This window comes from Lepidochelys kempii, chromosome 7, assembly GCF_965140265.1.
Source record: "Lepidochelys kempii isolate rLepKem1 chromosome 7, rLepKem1.hap2, whole genome shotgun sequence".
NCBI classification, from domain to species: domain Eukaryota; kingdom Metazoa; phylum Chordata; order Testudines; family Cheloniidae; genus Lepidochelys; species Lepidochelys kempii.
The window spans coordinates 22,789,204-22,810,032 of NC_133262.1; the positions used below are offsets into that span (position 1 = coordinate 22,789,204).

The window sequence follows — 20,829 nt, forward strand, 5'->3', positions numbered from 1 at the left end:
CTGTTCGCGGATCAAACCATCCACTTGATGAATTTGGCATTCTACTGTGTTGCTCCATTGGCTTGATAGACAAACCTCTCACAGTACTTCTCTGTACTTGAGAAAACTTATCTGTCTACAATGCTTTTGATTTCAGAATGGTAATTCGGGTGGTGGGAAGTTCAATAGAATAAGAAATGCACAAAAATTATTTTACTGAAGTCAAATCAAGAATGTCCAGATTCTTAAAACAGATCAGAGGAAATCAACCTATCTAGTGATGGGAAAGGAGGAGTTACTTCAGAAAGGACAATGATTTCTTACAGCACAGAATTTGGTTTTATACCAGTCTCTCTTATTCTAAGTGTCCTGAAGCACTTGACAGAGTGATAAGTGATAAGCAGTATAGTGACTGGAGGCAAGCAAAGCAGCCATTACACATATAGCAATAGCTCACATGCAGCCTGAAGACATTACACCTATTTTACTGAGAAGATAAATGGTGACCATGACACCTGCCAAGAGATATCAACTCATCTAGCAAAGGGCAATGAATATTTAACTCCCATCTAGATGGGGTTAACATCCCACCCCAAGGAGAGCACCTCAGCATAGTCCTTGGCTCAATACTAGGTATAAGCACATTACATTTCATGGATGGAGAAACTCCACATGAACTCCCCCAGCTCTTTTTGGTCTGTCTTAGTAAATTGTTTCAGTTTTCCCTTCATCAGATATCAGCTGGCAGTATTATTTTTCAAGTGGGCATTAATCAGTTTGCTCAAAACTGTAGAATACAGAGAGGACAAAATAGGATTGCACTGACAGTGGACCACATGAAGAGATAATCTAAATTAATTTTTGTTTTAAGAATTATTTTAGATTTCTCTCTTCAGTGGGTTAATGCTGAAAGACTTAAGAAAGGTGTGTATTGTAAGGAGGAATTTGAATGAAGAGGGAGTGTTTGACATGACAAAAGTGAGAGACTGCTCTAAGGAGAAGGGGTAAGAAGAATAAATATCAATAAAAATAACAAACAAAAACAACTTAGCACTTCCATAGTGCTTTACATGCCCTAAATGCTTTACAAACATGAATTAATGTTAAGTGCAAGGAAGGAAGGAGATTAATTTAACCAAATCAAACAAAGTGAATGCCACACACAAAATTATGAGATCCATGAAACTAAACAGAGGGAAAGGCGCATTAGATCTTTATCAATAAAAATGATATTTATTTAATGCATCCCTTTCCAACCTACAGAAATATGCACCAGCTGCAACTACCTCTTCTGGTACTTAATGCTTTGAAAACCTATGAGCGGGGATTGTCGCAAATTAATGTATCTACTGCTCAACACTGTTCATAGCTACATACTAGAAGTTACTGTAGGAGTCATTGCTTAAGAAATCAAAACAGAGAAAACCTCACTCTACAGCAGGGAGCTCTGTTTCATCCACTGAGATTACCCTGAGCCTTTCTGTGCTATTTCACACTACGCAACAAGCTATACATTTTTTGCTTTATTGTAGTATTGTCCTTAACTCCTCCAGGTCAGGTTAAATGCAGAAACAGGAGGAGAACAGCAGAAGAAATCAAGCAAATGTCTACATAGAATCATAGAATATCAGGGTTGGAAGGGACCCCAGAAGGTCATCTAGTCCAACCCCCTGCTCAAAGCAGGGCCAATTCCCAGTTAAATCATCCCAGCCAGGGCTTTGTCAAGCCTGACCTTAAAAACCTCTAAGGAAGGAGATTCTACCACCTCCCTAGGTAACGTATTCCAGTGTTTCACCACCCTCTTAGTGAAAAAGTTTTTCCTAATATCCAATCTAAACCTCCCCCACTGCAACTTGAGACCATTACTCCTCGTTCTGTCATCTGCTACCATTGAGAACAGTCTAGAGCCATCCTCTTTGGAACCCCCTTTCAGGTAGTTGAAAGCAGCTATCAAATCCCCCCTCATTCTTCTCTTCTGCAGGCTAAACAATCCCAGCTCCCTCAGCCTCTCCTCATAACTCATGTGTTCCAGTCCCCTAATAATTTTTGTTGCCCTTCGCTGGACTCTCTCCAATTTATCCACATCCTTCTTGAAGTGTGGGGCCCAAAACTGGACACAGTACTCCAGATGAGGCCTCACCAATGTCGAATAGAGGGGAACGATCACGTCCCTCGATCTGCTCGCTATGCCCCTACTTATACATCCCAAAATGCCATTGGCCTTCTTGGCAACAAGGGCACACTGCTGACTCATATCCAGCTTCTCGTCCACTGTCACCCCTAGGTCCTTTTCCGCAGAACTGCTGCCTAGCCATTCGGTCCCTAGTCTGTAGCTGTGCATTGGGTTCTTCCGTCCTAAGTGCAGGACCCTGCACTTATCCTTATTGAACCTCATCAGATTTCTTTTGGCCCAATCCTCCAATTTGTCTAGGTCTTTCTGTATCCTATCCCTCCCCTCCAGCGTATCTACCACTCCTCCCATGTCCCCTGGAAAATAACTGTATATTCAACAAACCCCATCAGCATCTGAAGGGTTTAAAAGGCGGTTGAATCGGCTTTTCATTCCACTTTAGTAGGCATGCATCTGCCATTTGCAGTGGCGAACGCCCACAGTTCACACCCCCATATAAAACACATGCAATTCTCATCCAATTCTGAACAGACTATATGCTCATTTTTAGTCCAAAGTTACCCCTTCCTGGCATTTATTGGTAACTTAAACATTACAACTCAGCCTAAGCTTCCTCCCCAAGCTTAATTGTTTCTATGATTCTCTCTGAAGGACTTCTCTTTCCAATCCCTCGTTCCCCTTATCCAGAAAAATGCTCCAGTACAAACCCTCTTGACTGTAGGAGACCTATTTCCTAGCATAACACTGCAGGAATTACACAGGACCCAATACAAGATGGCTCAGAGTAGCGCTGCATCCCTATGCAGGATACTAGAATCTGCTATCCTCCTACACAGAAAATTTATTCTTATTCCATGAGTTATAAAAGTTGACAGTCATTACCCATTCTAACTTTGGTCTCAGAATTCCCATCAGAGGTTGTGCTTTTTTTCCATGTTACACACCAACTACTACTGAAAGAGACCAGAGTGACTAAGGTTCCTAATATCTGCTAAAAAAAAGAAAAACCTGGTCACTCACCTTCTCGTAACTGTTGTTCTTCGAGATGTGTTGCTCATATCCAATATAGGTGTCTGCGCACCGCGTGCACAGTTCACTGGAAGGTTTTTCCCCTAGCTGCACCCATCGGGTCGGTGCCTTCATGGTGCCGCATATAGGGCCCTGCCAACCCGCCACCTCTCCAGTTCCTTCTTGCTGGATACTCCAACAGAGGGGAAGGTGGGTGGGTTTGGAATGGATATGAGCAACACATCTTGAAGAACAGTTACGAGAAGGTGAGTAACCGTTTTTTCTTTGAGAGCTTGTTCATATCAATTGCAATTAGGCAACTCCCAAGCCTTACCTAGGAGGTGGGGTCAGAGTTTATGAAATCACTGATTGAAGCACAGCCCTGCCGAACACTGCATCATCCCAGGCGTGCTGGGTGATAGCGTAATGTGAAGTGAAGGTGTGGACCGAAGACCACGTAGCCACTCTGCATATCTTCTGGATTGGTACCTGGGCCAGGAAGGCGGCTGAAGATGCCTGAGCTCTGGTGGAGCATGCAGCCAGAGCAGGGGCAGGGACCTTAGCGAGATCATAACAAACCCGGATACAGGATGTGATCCACAACAATATCCTTTGCGTGGACAACAGGGAGGCCTTTCATTCTGTCCGCCACAGCAAAACAAACAGCTGGTTTGACTTATGGAACAGCTTAGTTCATTCAATATACAAAGCTAATGCATGCCGCACATCTGGGGAATGGACTCTCTGCTCACGGCTATTGGCATGGGGTTTCAGGAAAAAGACAGGAAGGAATAAGTCTTGACTGGCATGGAAACTCAAGACCACTTTCATGAGGAACACTGGGTGGGGTCACAGTTGCACCTTGTCTTTGTAAAAAATGGTATACGGATGGTCGGATGATGGTAAATACCAGAGGTGCCAATGATAGGCTGAACAGTAGTATTGTCAATTGGTGGTGGGAACTCCCAACTGTAAATCTTAAGAAGCGCCTGGGGGGCGGGGACTATGGAAATGTGGAAGTAAATGTCCTTCAAGTCAAGGGTGGCATACCAATCTCCTGGATCCAGGGACGGGATGATAGTGGCCAAAGAGACCATTCAAAACTTTAGTTTCTTCATGAACTGTTGAGATTGCACAGGTCCAAGATGGGTCGAGGCCCCCTATTACTTTTGGTATTAAGGAATACCGGGAATAAAACCCCTTACCCCTGAGCTCCGGCAGAACCTTCTCCACACCCTCGCTGATAGGAGGGTTTCTACCTCCTGAATGAGAAGCTGTTGCTCATGAGAGGGGTCCCTGAAGAGGGACGGTGAAGGGGAGTGAGGGCGAGGAAAATTGGAGAGAATATCCCATCTCTACCATGCGGAGGACCCAATGGGCCTGAAGTGATTTGGGACCATGCTCGGTAGAAATGGGATAGATGTTCCAAAAATGGAAAAGAAGGATCCAGTTGAGAGGTTGGTATAACGCCCTCAGGCGCATCCCCAAAATGTCTGCTTAGGGCGTGGTGGCTGCCTGGACGACCCAGACCGCCTGTTAATCGGGGGTTGGCGATGGCGGTTCTGGTTTCTGGGATGCCTACAGTTCTGGTCCTGCTTAAACTACCCCTGGTATGGTTGTGTTGTGGGTTGAGGCTTAAATTATCTACGCTGGGTGGCAGGGGTGCGCAGACCCAGCAATCTTAGAGTGGCTCGGGAGTCTTTCAGACTGTGGATTCTCAAGTCTGTTTTCTCCGAAAATAACGTGGCCCGCTCAAATGGTAGGTCCTGAATTGTCTGCTGGACCTCCCCAGGGAGGCCAAGGCCTGCAGCTATGAGCAACAGCACATTGTAATGCCTAAAGACATCATCCATGTTGCAGAGTCCACTGAGTCTAATGCCACTTGCAGCAATGTCCTGGTGACCATCTTGCCCTTTTCCATGAGCGCTGAGAATTCCAGCTGAAAATCTGATGGGACAAGGTCAGAGAACTGGAACATTGCGTCCCAAGACTTGAAGTTATATTGGCTAAGGATTGCCTGCTAGTTTGCAGTCTGAAGCTGGAGCCCTCCAGTGGAGTATATCTTTCTCCCAGAGAGGTCCAGCTTCTTTGCATCCTTAGCTTGATGGGTAGGTCCTTGTTGCCCTTGCCTTTCCCTTGCATTGACAGCCGCCATTACCAACGACTCTGGCAGGGGATGGGTAAACAAGTATTCATAGCCCCTGGAGGGTGAAAAGTACTTTCTCTCCACTCCCTTAGCTGTACAAGCCAGAGAAGATAGTGTTTGCCACAGGGTTTTTGTGTTCTCCTGAATGGTCTTTATCAGGGAAAGGGCCACCTTGGTGGATCCTGCTGGAGATAAAATGCTTAGCATTAGATCTGACACCTGACACTCGATCTGACATTAGATCTGACACTCGGTGACCTCCTCCATTTATACCCAGAGGTTCTGAGCGACCTGCTGCAGAAGTTCACAGTGGGCTCCGCTGTCAGGAACAGGGGTCCCTGGATGTCCCGAGGATGTCCCTGCCACCACCTCGTCTGGAAGTGATGAGGAGGAGTCTGGAATTTGGGAGGGGCCCCCCTGCCAATGCCACTCCTCAAAACACTGTGGCTCCGTCCCAACTCAGAGTCTGCTTCGGAGCCAGCCATGGTACCAGTTGCGGCGGCAGCCACGGTACCATCCATGGTACGAAGTGTAGCCACAGTGCCGGGTACAATGCCGGGTCTGTTGTCGGTGCCAGGCGTGGTAACAAACACGGCGCTGGTGGTGGTAGTGGTGGCTGATTCCCGGGAGAAATCCTTGGCCCTAGACGCAGTTGGACACGACAGAAAAAGAGAATACCAAGGCGGACCCCTGGGACTGCTGGAAAGCCCACGGGGTCCAGAAGGGCCACTGGGTCGGCATCGGAGCCGGTACCTGCCAATGCAGTGGCCACGGTACCAGGGGAAAGGTTTGGGTCATCCCCACTGACTGGGAGTGCTGGCGGCTATGACGTCAGCTTCTCCAGGACACACGAGTCACTGTCGGATGAGGCTGTGCGCAGGGATCATGGCGGCGCTATGCCCGTTGGTAGCGGGGCGATGTAGATCATTGCCAAGTCATAGCCGGCTTGACCCTGGACTTCACCGGTGGCCTCTGAGTCATTGGGGGACTCGGGACTGGTGCCGTGACACCATGGTCGGGGGAGTTCGGACCTGTCAATGTTATCACATTCTGCGCCATCTCATAAGTCTCGGGTGCGAAAAGGTCCTCCACCTGGGTCTCTGCTGGTGGCACCAGACTCACCGGTCCCTCTCGTGGGCCCGGAATCAATGGTGCCAGCTGTTGAGCTGGAGGGAAGGTACTGTCTTGCACTAGTCTCCCTCCCTTGAGTTCACATTCTCATGCGCGGGAAGGGGACTGCCCTCTATCAGTCTTCCTGTGCTGCTTCTTTGGGACAGGAGACCGTGAGTGGTGCAGAGAATGATCCTGCGCCATGCTCAGTGGAGGGGAGTGCTGGTAGTCTCTGACCCCAGAGTCCTTCCTCAGTACCTCCCGGACCGAAGCCAATGCCGCGTCCATGGGGCTCGACTCAGACTGAGGGGCCAAGAGCTGCTTCCATTAGCAGCAACTTTAGTCTGTGTGCCTCCTTCATGCGGGGGCGAAAGCTCCTACAAGATCTTGCACCTGTCTGCTTGATAGCACTCCCCCAAGCATTTTACACAAGCTGAGTGCAGGTTGCCCTTTGGCATAGGCTTCTGGCAAACTCCACACTGCTTAAACCCCTGGGTCTGAGGCATGCCCTGGGCCTGGGAGAGGAATGGGGAAGGAAAACATCCCCCCTGCCCGGTACCCCAAGTCCAGATGTCTAACTAACAATTTTAAAACTATCTTTAACTATTTACAGAAAATATGCTCGAGGATCGCTCGTACGTTCCGACAACTGCCACAGACGGTAAGAAGGAACTGGAGAGGCAGTGGATCATCAGGGCCCTATATGTGGCGCCATGAAGGCGCGACTCCAGGGGGCTCCAGAGCCGACCCAATGGGTGCTGCTAGGGGAAAAACCTTCTGGTGAACGGTGCACGCGGCGCGAGCACACCTAATTGGAATAGATATGAGCAAGCACTCAAAGAAGAACTAGATGTACCCGAGACTTCACCCAATCAGCATAAAGGCCAAAGAAAAAATTCTTCACATTTCTGTAGCTGTACTGCTTCAAAGCACTGGGCAAATACACTAATCCTCACAGCACCCCAAGGGAAGCAATTATCTACCTACGAGTTCTTCTTATTTCACAGATTCAAAAACTGAGGCAGAAAGATGAAATGATGTGCCCACATTCAAAAAGAGAGGAAACTACCATTAGAAATCAGAACTGCCTTGCTTCCAGTCCTGTGCTCAGACAACTAGATATCACTGCCTCTCTGAAGGTTACAAATTAGAGAGATAATTAATATATTTACCCAGTCTAGTCCTTCAAATTAAGGTCTTCAGCGAAGTAACATCTTCAGTGCTGCATCCCATGGAACTACTGAGTTCAGTTCTGGTGACCCTCTGTGATAAATGAAGGGTGGGGGGAAGCTCCCTTTTATGGACACCCAGCCAGTCAGTTAGCTATAAAATTCCTGTTAGTAGCTATGCGCTACTTGCTTTACCTGTAAAGCGTAGGGAGTGGGCACTTGACCAAAAGAGCCAATGGGAAGGTGAGAACTTTTTAAAATTGGGGGAGAAAAAAAAAAAGCTTACCCTTTGTCGGGCTGTGTTGCTCTCCCGGAGAGCAGAGACAGGGCTGAAGCTAGAAACTACTCAGTTGAAACGCCAGATATGCAAGTAGATCAGGAAATGTCTAGGAAGACGCGATTAGGTTTATCTCTTTATGGCTTGTGGACTCCTCTGTGCTAACCCCAGGTGCTTTCGTTTTGCCTGTAACCTTTAAACTGGACCTCAGAAAGCTATCTTGATGCTTAATCCTTGTAATTGTTTTTTGTTTTTTTTTTTAAACCTAGCAAAAAGCCTAAGTTCCAGATGTATTTTCTCTCTTTTGTTTTTAATAAAATGTACCTTTTTTAAGAACAGGATCGGATTTTCGGATTTGGGTGTCCCTAAGAGGTTTGTGCATATGTTGTTTAATTAGCTGGTGGCAACAGCTGATTTCCTTTGTTTTCTTTCTCAGCTCTTCCGGGGGGGGGGAGGGGGGTGCTGAAAAGGCTTGAGGGTACCCCACAGGAAGGAATTCCCAAGTGTGCCTCCCTGGGTTCTCAAAGGGTTTTTTTTCACTTGGGTGGTGGCAGCATCTACCCATCCAAGGTCAGAGAAAAGCTGTAACCTCGAGAGTTTGATACAAGCCTGGAGTGGCCGTATTAATTTTTAGAATCCTTGCAGGCCCCCACCTTCTGTACTCAAAGTGCCAGAGTGGGGAATCAGCCCTGACACCCTATCTTAAAGCACAGCAGGAGAGAGGTTTCAGAGACAGGCAACAAAAATCAGAGGCCTGGAAAAAACTTTCATAGGATGAGAGGTTGAAAAGGTAGAGATTGTTTAGTTTAATGGAGAGATACGTAAAAGGGGATTGGACAGAAGTATAAAAAGATAATGAATGGCACAGAGAAGGTAAATTGGGCGCACTCATTAACCCTATTATAGAATACAAGAGCAAGGGGATAGTCAATGACGTTAAAAGGAAACATTTAAAGCAGATAAAACGAAACGTTGCAGAATGCATGGTTAACCTGTGGAATCCACTGCCACAATATATCATTGAGGCCAAGAACTCAGTCGGATTCAAAAAATGAACTACACGTTTATGTGAATAATGGGAATATCCACAGACTCATTCAATGGTATAAATTTTTTTTAAGGGATATAAACCCTCATGCTTCAGGGCATATGTCAACCTCTAACTGACAGCAATCAGGATGACACTTCCCCTGTGGGCAAATTATTCCATAATTATGCACAACATAGGGTAGTAATTTTCTTTCTTTTTTTTTTTTTTTTGCGGGGGGGGGGGTAAACTTCTCCTGTTGAAACATCTGAAATTGGCCACTGGACCAGATAAAGCGCTGGTCTGATCCAGATGGCAATTCTGCCATTCCTATGAAATACGCTTCTCCAGTGTGGTGTGATTATCCTGATGTCCTATGAAGTGAATGGTTGGTTACTCAGTGAGAAAACCTCAGATGGAGAACTAGGTCTGTTCCTGAAGCCAGCAAAGAAGTTAAAAACATCCCTCGAAAATAGATAAATACAAAAGTCTAATGCTTTCGCATTCTGTTACCACACGCAAGTGGGGACCAAGCCAAACCCATGCTTCAGATAAGCAAAGTACAGGCAGGGAATTCCTGACAGCTTGTTCTTTCCAAGTATGATTTTGGGTTCTTTAGCTCTATATTGAATCATCACCTCCCCTTCGCCCCCCACGAGCCACCCCCAAACCATCTAGCTTTGGCAATCCAAATGTCCTTCCGTGACATTTTGAAACACTGGAGAAGGAAAACAACAGCTGTTCAGATGCTCCCCCTAACTCATCTCCCACCAAACCTCTTAAAAAAAAAAAAAGGTTCAATTGGAAGAGTCTAAAAAACAGTGACTACAGAAGCCATCAAGGTCTGTGTGTGTTCAGCAAGTGAAAGTGGAATTATATAAAAGCAATAGCTAATAAAAAAGATTGTTCTGTGCTGAGTTTTCCATCTTTCCAACCATTATAAGAATAAAATTATCCACAGAAAAGATCGAAAACCTTTTCCAAAACTAATACAATTAAGCTTTATTACACTATTTCAAGTACATCTCTCTCATCTCCCGACCTAGCTCCCACACCTCCAGCTCCAATCTAGACTAACAGTTGGAGATTTTCTTCTCTTTTGTTACCATAAAATGTTCATGTTTAAGGGTCAAAACAATCTACTGTTTTGAGCTAGGAAACAAAGTCTGCCCTTATTACCTACTCACTAAAGAAGGAAAAGCTCTATGCACCAGCAATTCGAATGGGACTAAAGGTCTTCCATCTGATCTCAAATCAAGTGAAACTCCTGTAGCCAAAGCATCAGTCACCTTGTATTTAAAAGGTTAGTCCTATACAGGAGGATTGCAAAGGGAACCACAGAATATAAAAAGGCCTCAAGGGGAGGGCAAGGCTGGACACAACTTCTCTCCAGCCCACAAGTCTGCAAAAAGAACAGACACACAAATACTCCTAGCAGTTTCCACTTTGGGAAACCAAATCTGGAGGGAACAAATACAAGAGACACAGCATGAGGCCAAGAAATTGCAAAATTCCCTTTACATATGAACATATGGATGACTGTGATAGTTAGAGTGATAGCGGGTGGATTGTTTGTGCAGTGGAATCTCAATCTCCATTATCCATAAACTGAATTAAAACCTGAATTTATTGCAGCATTAAGTGGTAGTTTTAGTAGTTTGTTTTTTCAATTAATTATACAGATAAAAGTGTTGCCACAATGTGCAACATGAAACTGCTCCTGGATATATGTTTCACCATTAATGGCATTAAAAAGTACAGTACAGAACAAACATGCACTAGCAAAGGGAGAGAAAAGGAAACTAGATATGCTAATAGGGTCTTCCTATTTTTACAATGTAATTTTCCAGTGAAAATGGGCCACTATCACACTGCACGTTAGTAGTAAAGCAGATGCACAAATTCCACTGTCTCTTTGGGATCCACCTTCTCCCTCATTGCATTTTTCTCAGGCATGCAACATCACTAGAAGTCAGAGCTGTGAAACCTCTCTGTCACAAGGTCTAATTAATTTCCATTGTAGAATATTATTCATGTTTATTACAAAATAAATACTACTACTAACATTATTTCATTTTGTCAGGGAGAGAAAAACACTTCAGTTCATAAGGAACAGTGTGGCTGTTCCGATTTTTATTACGTCAATTTTTAAAAACTCATCATGGTAAACAATTAAACAGAAGCAAATCCCACGTTTAGAGAAGAGATTGAAATCCCTAAATGGATTTTCAAAGGTCATTTCAGGCTTAAAAGATGCCTGACAGTGTCTCTTTAAATCACATTCATTTCAAAGGCTTATCCAGCACAAAACAGACAGTGCATTGCAGCAACACACTTTGATCTGTTGGGATCCTCCGAGAAAAATAATACAACTTTAATTCATATGTATAGCAAGATTTGAGATTATTTTTATTTTTTTGGCCATGGATTTTTAACAAAAGCAATAAAAACAAGGCAACTTTGCTTTCAACTAAACCCTGTGGTGAGAGAGAAAAATAAAAACCTGAATTATTATAAACTAGTTTTTAAAAAATCATCCAATTAAAAACCAATTATCTTTCAAATGTGAGTTGTTTAAAGGTTCTGTTTGTGGAGCTGTTTGATTTAACTGCATAAGGTGGATGTGGGAGATAAATAATGGGGACTGACAGTTCCAGGTTTCAGCACAATGCTTCTTGTTTCTCTTCTCTGCTGATCCACTCGGATCCATGTCTGAGCCCATTAGCATTCAGCCACTGTGAATGAAAGACAACATAGCCTTACCTTCCTCTCAATACGGGCCAACTGCTCCTTACAGAAGGCGTCTCGCCGTTTCAGCTCCGCCTCCTTGCACTGTAGTTCCCGTGCCTAGGAGGAAGAGCAAACAGCCTATCAACAGATCAGAATGGTGAAGAGGAGAGCTAAAGGGACAAGAATAGCAGGACAAGAAGAGGACTGAAAGAAGTCCAGAAACCACACATCAACCAGGACTGGTGGAGAGGGGCTCAAACCAGGTCTCTCCAAATGGAATTCAGTCAGACCTTCACCACATTAAACATACACTTGCTTTAACTTAGGATTGCTCTCAAAGTTCTAAAGAGCTGTCACCATCACACTTCCGTTTTCTACCCGACATGTATTCCTTCTCCCTATTAAAAGAATGGCAATATAAATCATCTAAGATGCATAATCATAGAAGTGACCCATATGACAAATGTAGGACTTTCCCCTGCCTTTTCCAGAGTTCCCATCTAGTCTAGAGCCAAATCTCTCATATAAAAGGACTTCTACCACTTCCCTTAGGTGTCTAGATGCTTTAAAATACAAAACAAAAAGCCACCTTCAAACTCCTACCACTTGGGGTTTAAGAGAAGTCACACAAGAGTCAACTTATTCTTAAGATCTTGAGGGTAACCCTGAATATTCAAACCGTATCCACACACACTTAATTGCCAATGCATTTGCTTTTATACTTACTTAGTGCCTAAATAAGGTGGCAAGTTTCTTTCCATCCCCATTGCCTATTGGCCCCTCCCCCCGCTCACTTAGTATACTTGGCCCCCAACCTTTGTTTTAGGTCTTACCCAACACCCTTTTTTTAAAAATAGGATTTTTTTGCTTCCTTGTAATAAAGCACATGGTTACAGTGTGTTTGACTCTTCAAACAGCAAGTCAGGCATCCTAACACAAGCTTAAAGTCATCAGCCAGAAAAAACAGGACAAGAAAAGTATTATAGGAACATAGCTTCCCCATTCAGAGAACAGTTTTGTACAGTTAGGAGTTCACTGCACACTCACCCCTATGTTGGAGTGGCATTGAGATAACACGGCATTGATGGAACTGAACTGATATTTCTTATTAACAGCTTAAAATAAAAATCAGCAACATTAAAATTGCAGTGGAGGAGGATGGAACTTGTGCCCCCAAAAGTCTGCATGACCACCTAACTTATCACCAGGCAGTGGACCTTTCAAAGGCAAAATTATTAAACCGTTTCACACGAATGCAAACACTGCTAATACATACACAGATCCCAGCAGCATCATTCTTAACTTTTAATGATGCCCGATGCAATGGTAGAGGATGCTTGTCCGATAGGATTAAGCAGCCTGGACAGGAATGTCCCCTGTGGGCTCAGACCTGTCATTTTACAGCCAGCCGTCATTGTTAATGAGAAAAATTACATCTGAAAGCGAGTTGCTGTGTGTTTCCTTCTATTTGCTATCCTGATGATGGATACACTGTGGTATAATGAGGGGATCTTTTAAGTTAGAGAGGGATGGGGGAATGGAAAAAGATGCTGGTAAAGCAGCAAGGAGGCGGCTTTTTTGTTACATGCATCATCTTTACAGGGATGGTAATGGTCAACTTCTCTGAAGTGGTAACTAGATTTGAACCTTTCTGGTTCCCATGCTTGCTTTCCCTGCCATTTAGGACCAGAGTAAGGCATACACACTATAGGCCTGTGCCTAAAGCCCCAGCTCCAGGAGTCATGTGGTTAAAGAAGAATTTCAGCTTCCATATTAAAAAAAAGTTTCTATTCCTCATGGTTGCAAAGAAAAGCTTAAATGTGACTCAAGCGTAATCAAATCCCTGAGTCTGCAGACGGCCTGGAAAAGACTAGTAACTTTTGTAATTGTTGTTCTTTGAGATGTGCTGCTTATGTCCATTCCATTGTAGTTGTGCGTGCTCACCACATGCACTGGTGCTGGAAGCTTTTCCCTTAGTGGTATCCATAGAGGACTGGCTCTGGCCCCCTCTGGAATGGCATGAGAATGCACTAGTATAAGGGGCCCCGCTGGCTCCCCCCTTCCCTCAGTTCCTTCTTGCTGGAACTCCAACAGAGGGGAAGGAGGGTGGGTCATGGAATAGACATGAGCAACACACCTCCAAGAACAACAGTTACGAAAGATAACCGTCTATTTCTTCTTTTTCGAGTGCTTGCTCATGCCCATTCCATTGTAGGTGACTCCCAAGCAGTACCATCGCAGGCAGGTAGGAGTTCATGGACATGTCGATTGCAACACAGCTCTGCCAAATTCAGCGTCATCTCTGGTTTGCTGTGTGATGGTGTAATGCATTGTGAATGTGGATCCTGAAGAACATGTTGTGGTCCTCCAGATGTCCTGGATAGAGACATGTGCCAGGAAGGCAGCTGAAAATGTCTGAGCCCTAGCTGAGTAAGCCTTCACTTCACAGCCTGCACCAACTCGTAACAACTACGGATGCAGGTGGTGAACCAACTCAACTTTCTCTGAGAGGACACCCAAAGGCCCTTCATCCTGTCTGCTATTGTGATAAAGAGCTGGATCGATCTGCAAAAGAGCTTGGTGCGCTCCAGGCAGAAAGCCAGGGCACACCTGACAGCTAGAGTGCGCAGCCGCCTCTCCTCATTGGTCATGTGAGGCTTTGGACGGAACACTGGGAGGAAGATATCCTAGTGGACATGGAAGTGTGACACCACCTTTGGCAGGAAAGGGCCTTGTCCTTGTAGAATACCGTTTATGGGGGCTCCAAAGACAGGGCTTTAATCTTGGCAACATCTCGCCGAGGTAATAGCTACAAGGAATGCAACCCTAGGGAACAAGAAGCCATACGCTCAAAGAATGGACCTGTGAGCCTGGAGAGTACCAGGTTGAGGTCCCATTGTGGAACCAGGTCCCAGATCGGCAGAAAGAGTCTTTCAAGGCCTTTCAGGAACACTGATCAGCATCTCACGTGAGAATACCAATCTACCCTGGATGTGAGAATGGAAGGCCGATATGGCTGCCTGGTGCACCTTGATCAAAGAGAAGATAAGACCTTGGTGCTTTAAGTGAAGCAGGTAATCCAGGATGGACTGCAGAGACTACTGGGTCCGGGAGACATTTCGCTCCGACACCCAGCAGGAGAAACGCTTCCACTTTGCCAGACAAGTTGCTCTGGTGGAAGGCTTTCTGCTCTCCAAGAGAACCTGCTGTAGCTGACTAAAGCAGGCTTGCTCCTCTGAATTCAGCCACACAGCATCCAAGCTGTAAGGTTCGGGTGCAGGAGTCGACTGTGATCCTGCGAGAGTAGATCCAGGCAGTTGGGAAGTGGCCACAAGGTTGCTATGGCCAAGTCCATGAGCATGCCGAACCAATGCTGGGGCGATCATAATGACCTGTGCCTTGTCCCTCTTGATCTTCAAGAGGACTTTGCTTATGAGCGGAATTGGCGGGAATGTGTACATCAGGTCTCCTGACCAAGACAGGAGAAAAGCATCGGATAGTGAGACTCTGCCAAGGCCTTGGAGAGACCAAAACTGATGACACTTCCTGTTCTATCTGGTGGCGAGCAGGTCCACTCGGGGAGCTCCCCACTTCTGGAAGAGCATTCCGATGACCTCCAAGTGAAGGGACCACTTGTGGTGAGAGAAGAAGGACCTGATGAGACGATCCATCAGCGTGTTCCGGATGCTGTGGAGGTGCAAGGCATCCAGGTGGATTGCATGCTGAATGCAGAAGTCCCACAGACAGAGGGGCCTCCTGGCACAGAGCAAGAGGAGTAATGCCGCACTGATGGAGACCGCTGGAAGGGTCCCAAGGCAGGTTTACCCCTCAAACAGGGCACCTCAGTGGCCAGCGTGGGCGGCACCAGAAGGGACAGAATGTCCTTAGTGGCCTGAATGGCCTCCAGCATAGACAGCACCTCCACATGCCGAGTGCCTCTTCCGCTTCACAGGGTGGCGGGCGGGTCTTGAAGTGGGCTGGACAGCACAGCAGGAGTTGGAACCTGACCACTGTCTGGAGGGGAAGAACTGCCCCGCGTGGGTCTTTGTTCTCCTCCAGCTCTCTCCTTCCCTTTACAGGACATAGGAGAACACCCCCTCCTGGTCTTTCTTTGCTTTTTAGCTGGTATGGGGATGGGGATCGGCACCAGTTGGAGGTCGGTGCCAGCCGCGCACTCTGCACCGAGGCTTCAGTGCTTGGAAGAGAGTCCAGTCTCGTCGGCTCTGAGGCCAGTGCAAGGGCCGACTCCACAAGGAGCGCTTGGAGACGAATGTCCCGCTCCTTTTTCACCACGGCCTGAAGCTCTTGCAAATGTGATACTTGTCGCTCACATGGGTTTACCCTAAACCAGGGTTGGGCAAACTTTTTGGCCCGAGGGCCACATCTGGGTGGGGAAATTGTATTCAGGGCCATGAATGTATTGCTGGGGTAGGGGTGTGCAGTGCAGGAAGAGATTCAGGGGAAGGGGTTGGGGTGCAAGAGGGGGCTCAGGGCAGGAGGCTGGGGTGCAGGAAGGGTGTGGAATGTGGGAGAGGGCTCAAGACAGGGGGTTGAGGTGCAGGAGGGGTTCAGGGTGTAAGTTCCGGCCCAGTGCTGCTTACCTGGAGCAGCTCCGGGGTAGCAGCAGCACACAGCGGGGCTAAGGCAGGCTCCCTGCCTACCCTGGCCCTGTGCCGCTCTAGCACCATGTCCCTGCAGCCCCTGGGGGAAGGGAGGGGGTAGAGGGCTCCGCGCGCTGCCCTCACCTGCGGGTACCTCCCCTGAAGCTCCCATTGGACGTGGTTCCCCATTCCCGGCCAATGGGAGCTGCGGTGCCTGCAGCTGAGAGCAGTGCATGGAGCCCTTGTCCCTGTGGCCCCTGGAGGAGCAGGGGCAATGGTGCTGGCCACTTCCAGGAGCGGCACGGGGCCAGGGCAGGCAGGGAGCCCGCCTTCACCCTGTGGCGCCATGGGGGTGGCAGTCCCGCTGGCCGGATCCAGCCCGCAGTCCGTAATTTGCCAACCCCTGCCCTAAACACTTCAAACAGCTTCTATGGGGATCACCGACTGGCATAGGATTTTTACAACAGTCACAAGGTTTGAAGCCCGGGGACCAGGGCATGCCCCATCCCTAGGCTGAGTCCCATACGGGACTAACAAACTAAACTATTAACTATACAAACTTTAAACAACTAATTTACTACTAGACACAGAGATAAGAAAACTTGCCCAAGCAAGGAGACATCCCAGCACCATCACTGGCGGTAAGAAAGAACTGGGGGGGTGGGGGGGGGGGTGGAAGGGAGCCAGTTGCACCTCTTATACTGACACAGATGGGGCACTGAGGCACAAAGAGACTAAGTGACCGGTCAATGGTCACACAGGAAGTCTGTGCCAAGCAGGGAATTGAAGCCAGGTCTCCTGAATCCCATGCTAGTCCCCAGTGACCGGACCAATACCTCATTTCCAATGAACTTCTCTGATCATTCTCTCCACTATCACCATTATCCAGTTGAACTACAGACCAGAGGTTCTACTGAAAAAGTTTTACTTGTAATTCAGACATGTTTTCAATGATTTGCTCATTTTAAATAACTCCACTGAAGTGCCTTGAGAAAGTCTATTTAGATACAGATGTGCTTGAAAATTGCTTTCTGTTTTCCTCTACCCCCAGCTGTTATGACTAGGAACTTCAGTACACTTTATCATAATGTTTGAAGTATGTACGGTACAGTCAGAACATGTGTCATTTGAAATATTCACTATACCAAACATTACAAAACTGGGTTAGGCAACTAGGGACATTTTGCCTGAATGCAGGATATTTATTAAGAGCTCCTCTTGTCCTGCTGCTTATTCCTCACCTGAAGTCAGAAGCCTGTGATGTCCCAAACAGAGCTGGCTGCTGTGGAGAAGATTATAAATTTCACAGAGGATTGAAACTGCAGGTGGCAAACAAAGCATCAGAAACATTTTTAATGTAAAAAGTTTTTCACTAACAAAGGATGGAGGAAGAAATATGTAACACCACACTGGTTTCTAAATAGGATGCTGCTGATCCATTTTGTGTCCATGTTTAAGAGGTTGAGTTGGGCTTGGGCATGTTGTGTGAGGAGTGACTGCGTTCCAGAGGAGCATTTGAGAGTAGAATACTAACTTCTCAACAACCAAATTCACACTCCCCTTCTCAAATGAGTGATGTATAAGTATATCTAAAGGGAAGTGGAAACCATTTAAGGGACATGGAACGTCTCACTAAAGGGACACGCTAGGCAAGGAGATTGAGGAGGCAGGGCAGAATGGACAACAGAGAGGACAGCACAGTGCAAATGGCCTCTTCCCTCCTATGCAAGGAGGAGGGCATAAGATGCCTGAGAATTGTCTGTAATTGTGTTGGGAACTGAGGGCTTGTCTACATGCAGCATTACTGCATGGTAAGCTAAGGTGTGAATCTACATAGCACTAGCTTGCTGCAGTGCGCTTTGTCATACTCCCATTTCAAAATGGAAACAGGACAAAGCACACTACAGAACTTTTCGTGCACTAGTTAGTGCGTGGCAAGCCAGGCTGTGACTGCACATTAGCTTGTTGTGCACTAACTAACTAACTGTGTAGATAAGCCCTCAGTGCTCTGTACTCTTGAGGTGGAATAGTGAAGGTCCAGTGCCCGTGCACTACCTCATCTCTGTTCAACAGAGCAGCTGTTGCACCAGGGTTAGCGTCTTCAAATTCCAAGACTCAACTCTTTTAACCATACATCAAACAGATGTTGGTGAAGTTTATTCTGTGAGAGGGAGAGAGTGTAGAAGATCCTTCTGAGGTTCCTCCTAATTTCTCTCTTTACATCTTCCTCCCACCCTATACACCAAGAGGCTCTGGGTAGAAACAATCTTCTTTTCAGCCAAGGAAGTCTGGACTTATCTCCCCAAAAAACACTGCTCTTGGATCAGCCATAAGGAGCTGTTGCAAAGCAACACATTGCCCTCCTTCCATGCGCCTCTCACTTCACCATGTAAGATGTTATGAATAATTACGAAGGCACCTGTGTTGGTTACTAAACTGGTTGGTTATTAATCATTGAGGAGTTGAGTGCACTGCTCCCACAGGCACAAAGAGCAAGAAACAAGCTCGGTACCCAAACTGAGAACTCCAGTGCTATGCCTGCATCATATGGCAACATAGTACTGGAGTTTTGAGGTCTTTGGAATCAGTCTTCCCATGCAGGGCTCATGGCAGGTATCATCCCAACTGTGTTAATGTATATTTTATGCCCTTTAATCAAAATACAGTTCTCAGTTTTACATTTTATTTACTTCTTTTCACTTGTGCAAAGGTCAGGCTTCCAGTACACATCTGTGAGACATGTACATGCAAACCAGAGAGAAAATTTACAAGTAAAAGGAAGTTTGTTGGCAGGGCCAGATTAAGATAGGTTAAACAGGATTCAAGAATGAGGCACAGCAATAGTGCAGAGCTCACAATTGTCACCAGGCTGCCTCACTTAAACAAGACTATCCAGGACCCCAAAATGTGGAAAAGACAAAAATCTATTTTAGGGAAACTGGTTGTCTCTATGCGAAGGGAGGTTTGACATAGGAGAAAAGGTCCGTAGCAAGGCCCATGGGAGTTCTTCCCAGAGGCAATTCACAGAATCTGGTAACTGATACTTCTGAAATTCATTTATCCATGAACAACACTCAACTGGGCACATATGGTCTACGAACTTTTACTCCTGGGGGAATTCTGCATCACTGCACATGCACAGAATGATGTCCCCTGCAGATTTCTTTGCTTCCCTGCAGAAAAATGACTTTCTGACAGGGAAGCAAAGGGAAGCCACAAGAGCAGTCATGCAACCCTCCCCAGCAGTATGTTTCAGGTGCCCAGGGCAGCCGGCAGAGAGGTAAATCACTGTGGGGCAGGACTGGGGAAGACCCGGCTGGTGGCTCCTACCCTGAGCCAGGCTCAGCTGCTAGCCCCAGCTGGGCTGGGGAGGACGGGACTTCCTCTTCCCCTGCACGGCATCTGGGACAGTGTCAGACCCACTCCCAAATTTCTCCTCCAGCTGCAGAAGACTCTGCAAACTTCCCCTCACCCATGTGCTTTCTGCACACATCACTCCTCAGTTACAGGGGGAGAAATCACTGTACAGGGAGCTGCTCCCCCATCCACCCAGACGCCCTCAAACAACCCAGACCCTCACGCTGAGCCTCATCCTTCCCCCTGGAACCAAAATCCCCACCCTACTGAGCCCCACCCCCACTGAGCCCCACTCCCCAGCATCTGGACCCCTCGCCCTCTGCTGAGCCCCAACCATCGCCCAGACTCCCTCGCCCCCTGCTGAGCCCCAACCATCTTCACCTGGATCCCCTGCAGACTCCCATTACCATTGCACCAAGAACCCCCCAACAAACCCCTGTGCATCCAGATCCCTCCCGCACCCAGATGTCCAACTGAGCCGCCCACACCCAGACTGCCCCACACAGAACCCTCTCAACCCACACCTGCATCCCCCCATACTTGGATCCTGCCTTACTGAGCCTGCCTGCCTGCACCTGGCACAGAGGAGCAGGGCCTTAGGGTGTTTCTGGGGCAGACCTGGTCCTTGCACTGTGCCAGGGTTGGGTGCAGCCTCACCGCTGAGTCCGTGTCCCAGATGGGCAAGGGGGTGATCTCCCACCTCTGTGCAGCCAGTGCTCCCCAATCCCAATACCTCCACATTTATTTGACAAATAAAATTTGCAGAGTTTTGCAGAATTTTAAAATATTGTGCATAGAATTTTTACTTTTGTGGCACAGAATGCCCTCAGGAGTAACAAACTCCAACAGTGTTTTACAGGGTCAGAGGCATGGGACACAGCACCTCCTTACACCCCACCCCACTAGAAAAAAAAAATCTAACCTCTCTTACAAATGCCTTTTTTCTATTTTAAATTATTTTAATGGGGGGGGGGGAAATCCGCTTCCCCAAATGAATCCAGTAGCATAGATAAGAGGTCTCATCTGGGTCACCTCAGTCTAAAAATTGCAAACACTTGTTGCTTGTGCCTGCCCATGTGTCTTCTTCAGTCACTGGAGCAGACACAATATTGAAGAGAACCCTGTTCAGGACCCCAGGACTGGAATAACTGGTGTGCTACTGGTCAAGATTGAAGTGCACCAGCAAAGTAGTGTGTTCTAGAACTGGAATAGCTGGAGTGCTGCTGGTCAAGACTAATGGGCAATAGCTGAGCTGAAAGGTGGAAGGCAAGACTGAAATAGTAAGGGATGCTGT

At 46.8% G+C, this 20,829-nt stretch overlaps 1 protein-coding gene across 4 annotated transcripts in view; it reads right to left on the reverse strand.

Annotated features, from left to right (window-relative positions):
- CHCHD6 (coiled-coil-helix-coiled-coil-helix domain containing 6) overlaps positions 1 to 20,829 on the reverse strand; it is a 169,589-nt gene that overhangs the window by 95,290 nt on the left and 53,470 nt on the right. For all 4 annotated transcript variants that reach the window (XM_073351350.1, XM_073351351.1, XM_073351349.1 and 1 more), the window contains one exon: positions 11,611 to 11,694. In XM_073351350.1, coding sequence (XP_073207451.1) covers positions 11,611 to 11,694 — 84 coding nt within the window. The remainder of the gene's footprint in view (positions 1 to 11,610; positions 11,695 to 20,829) is intronic.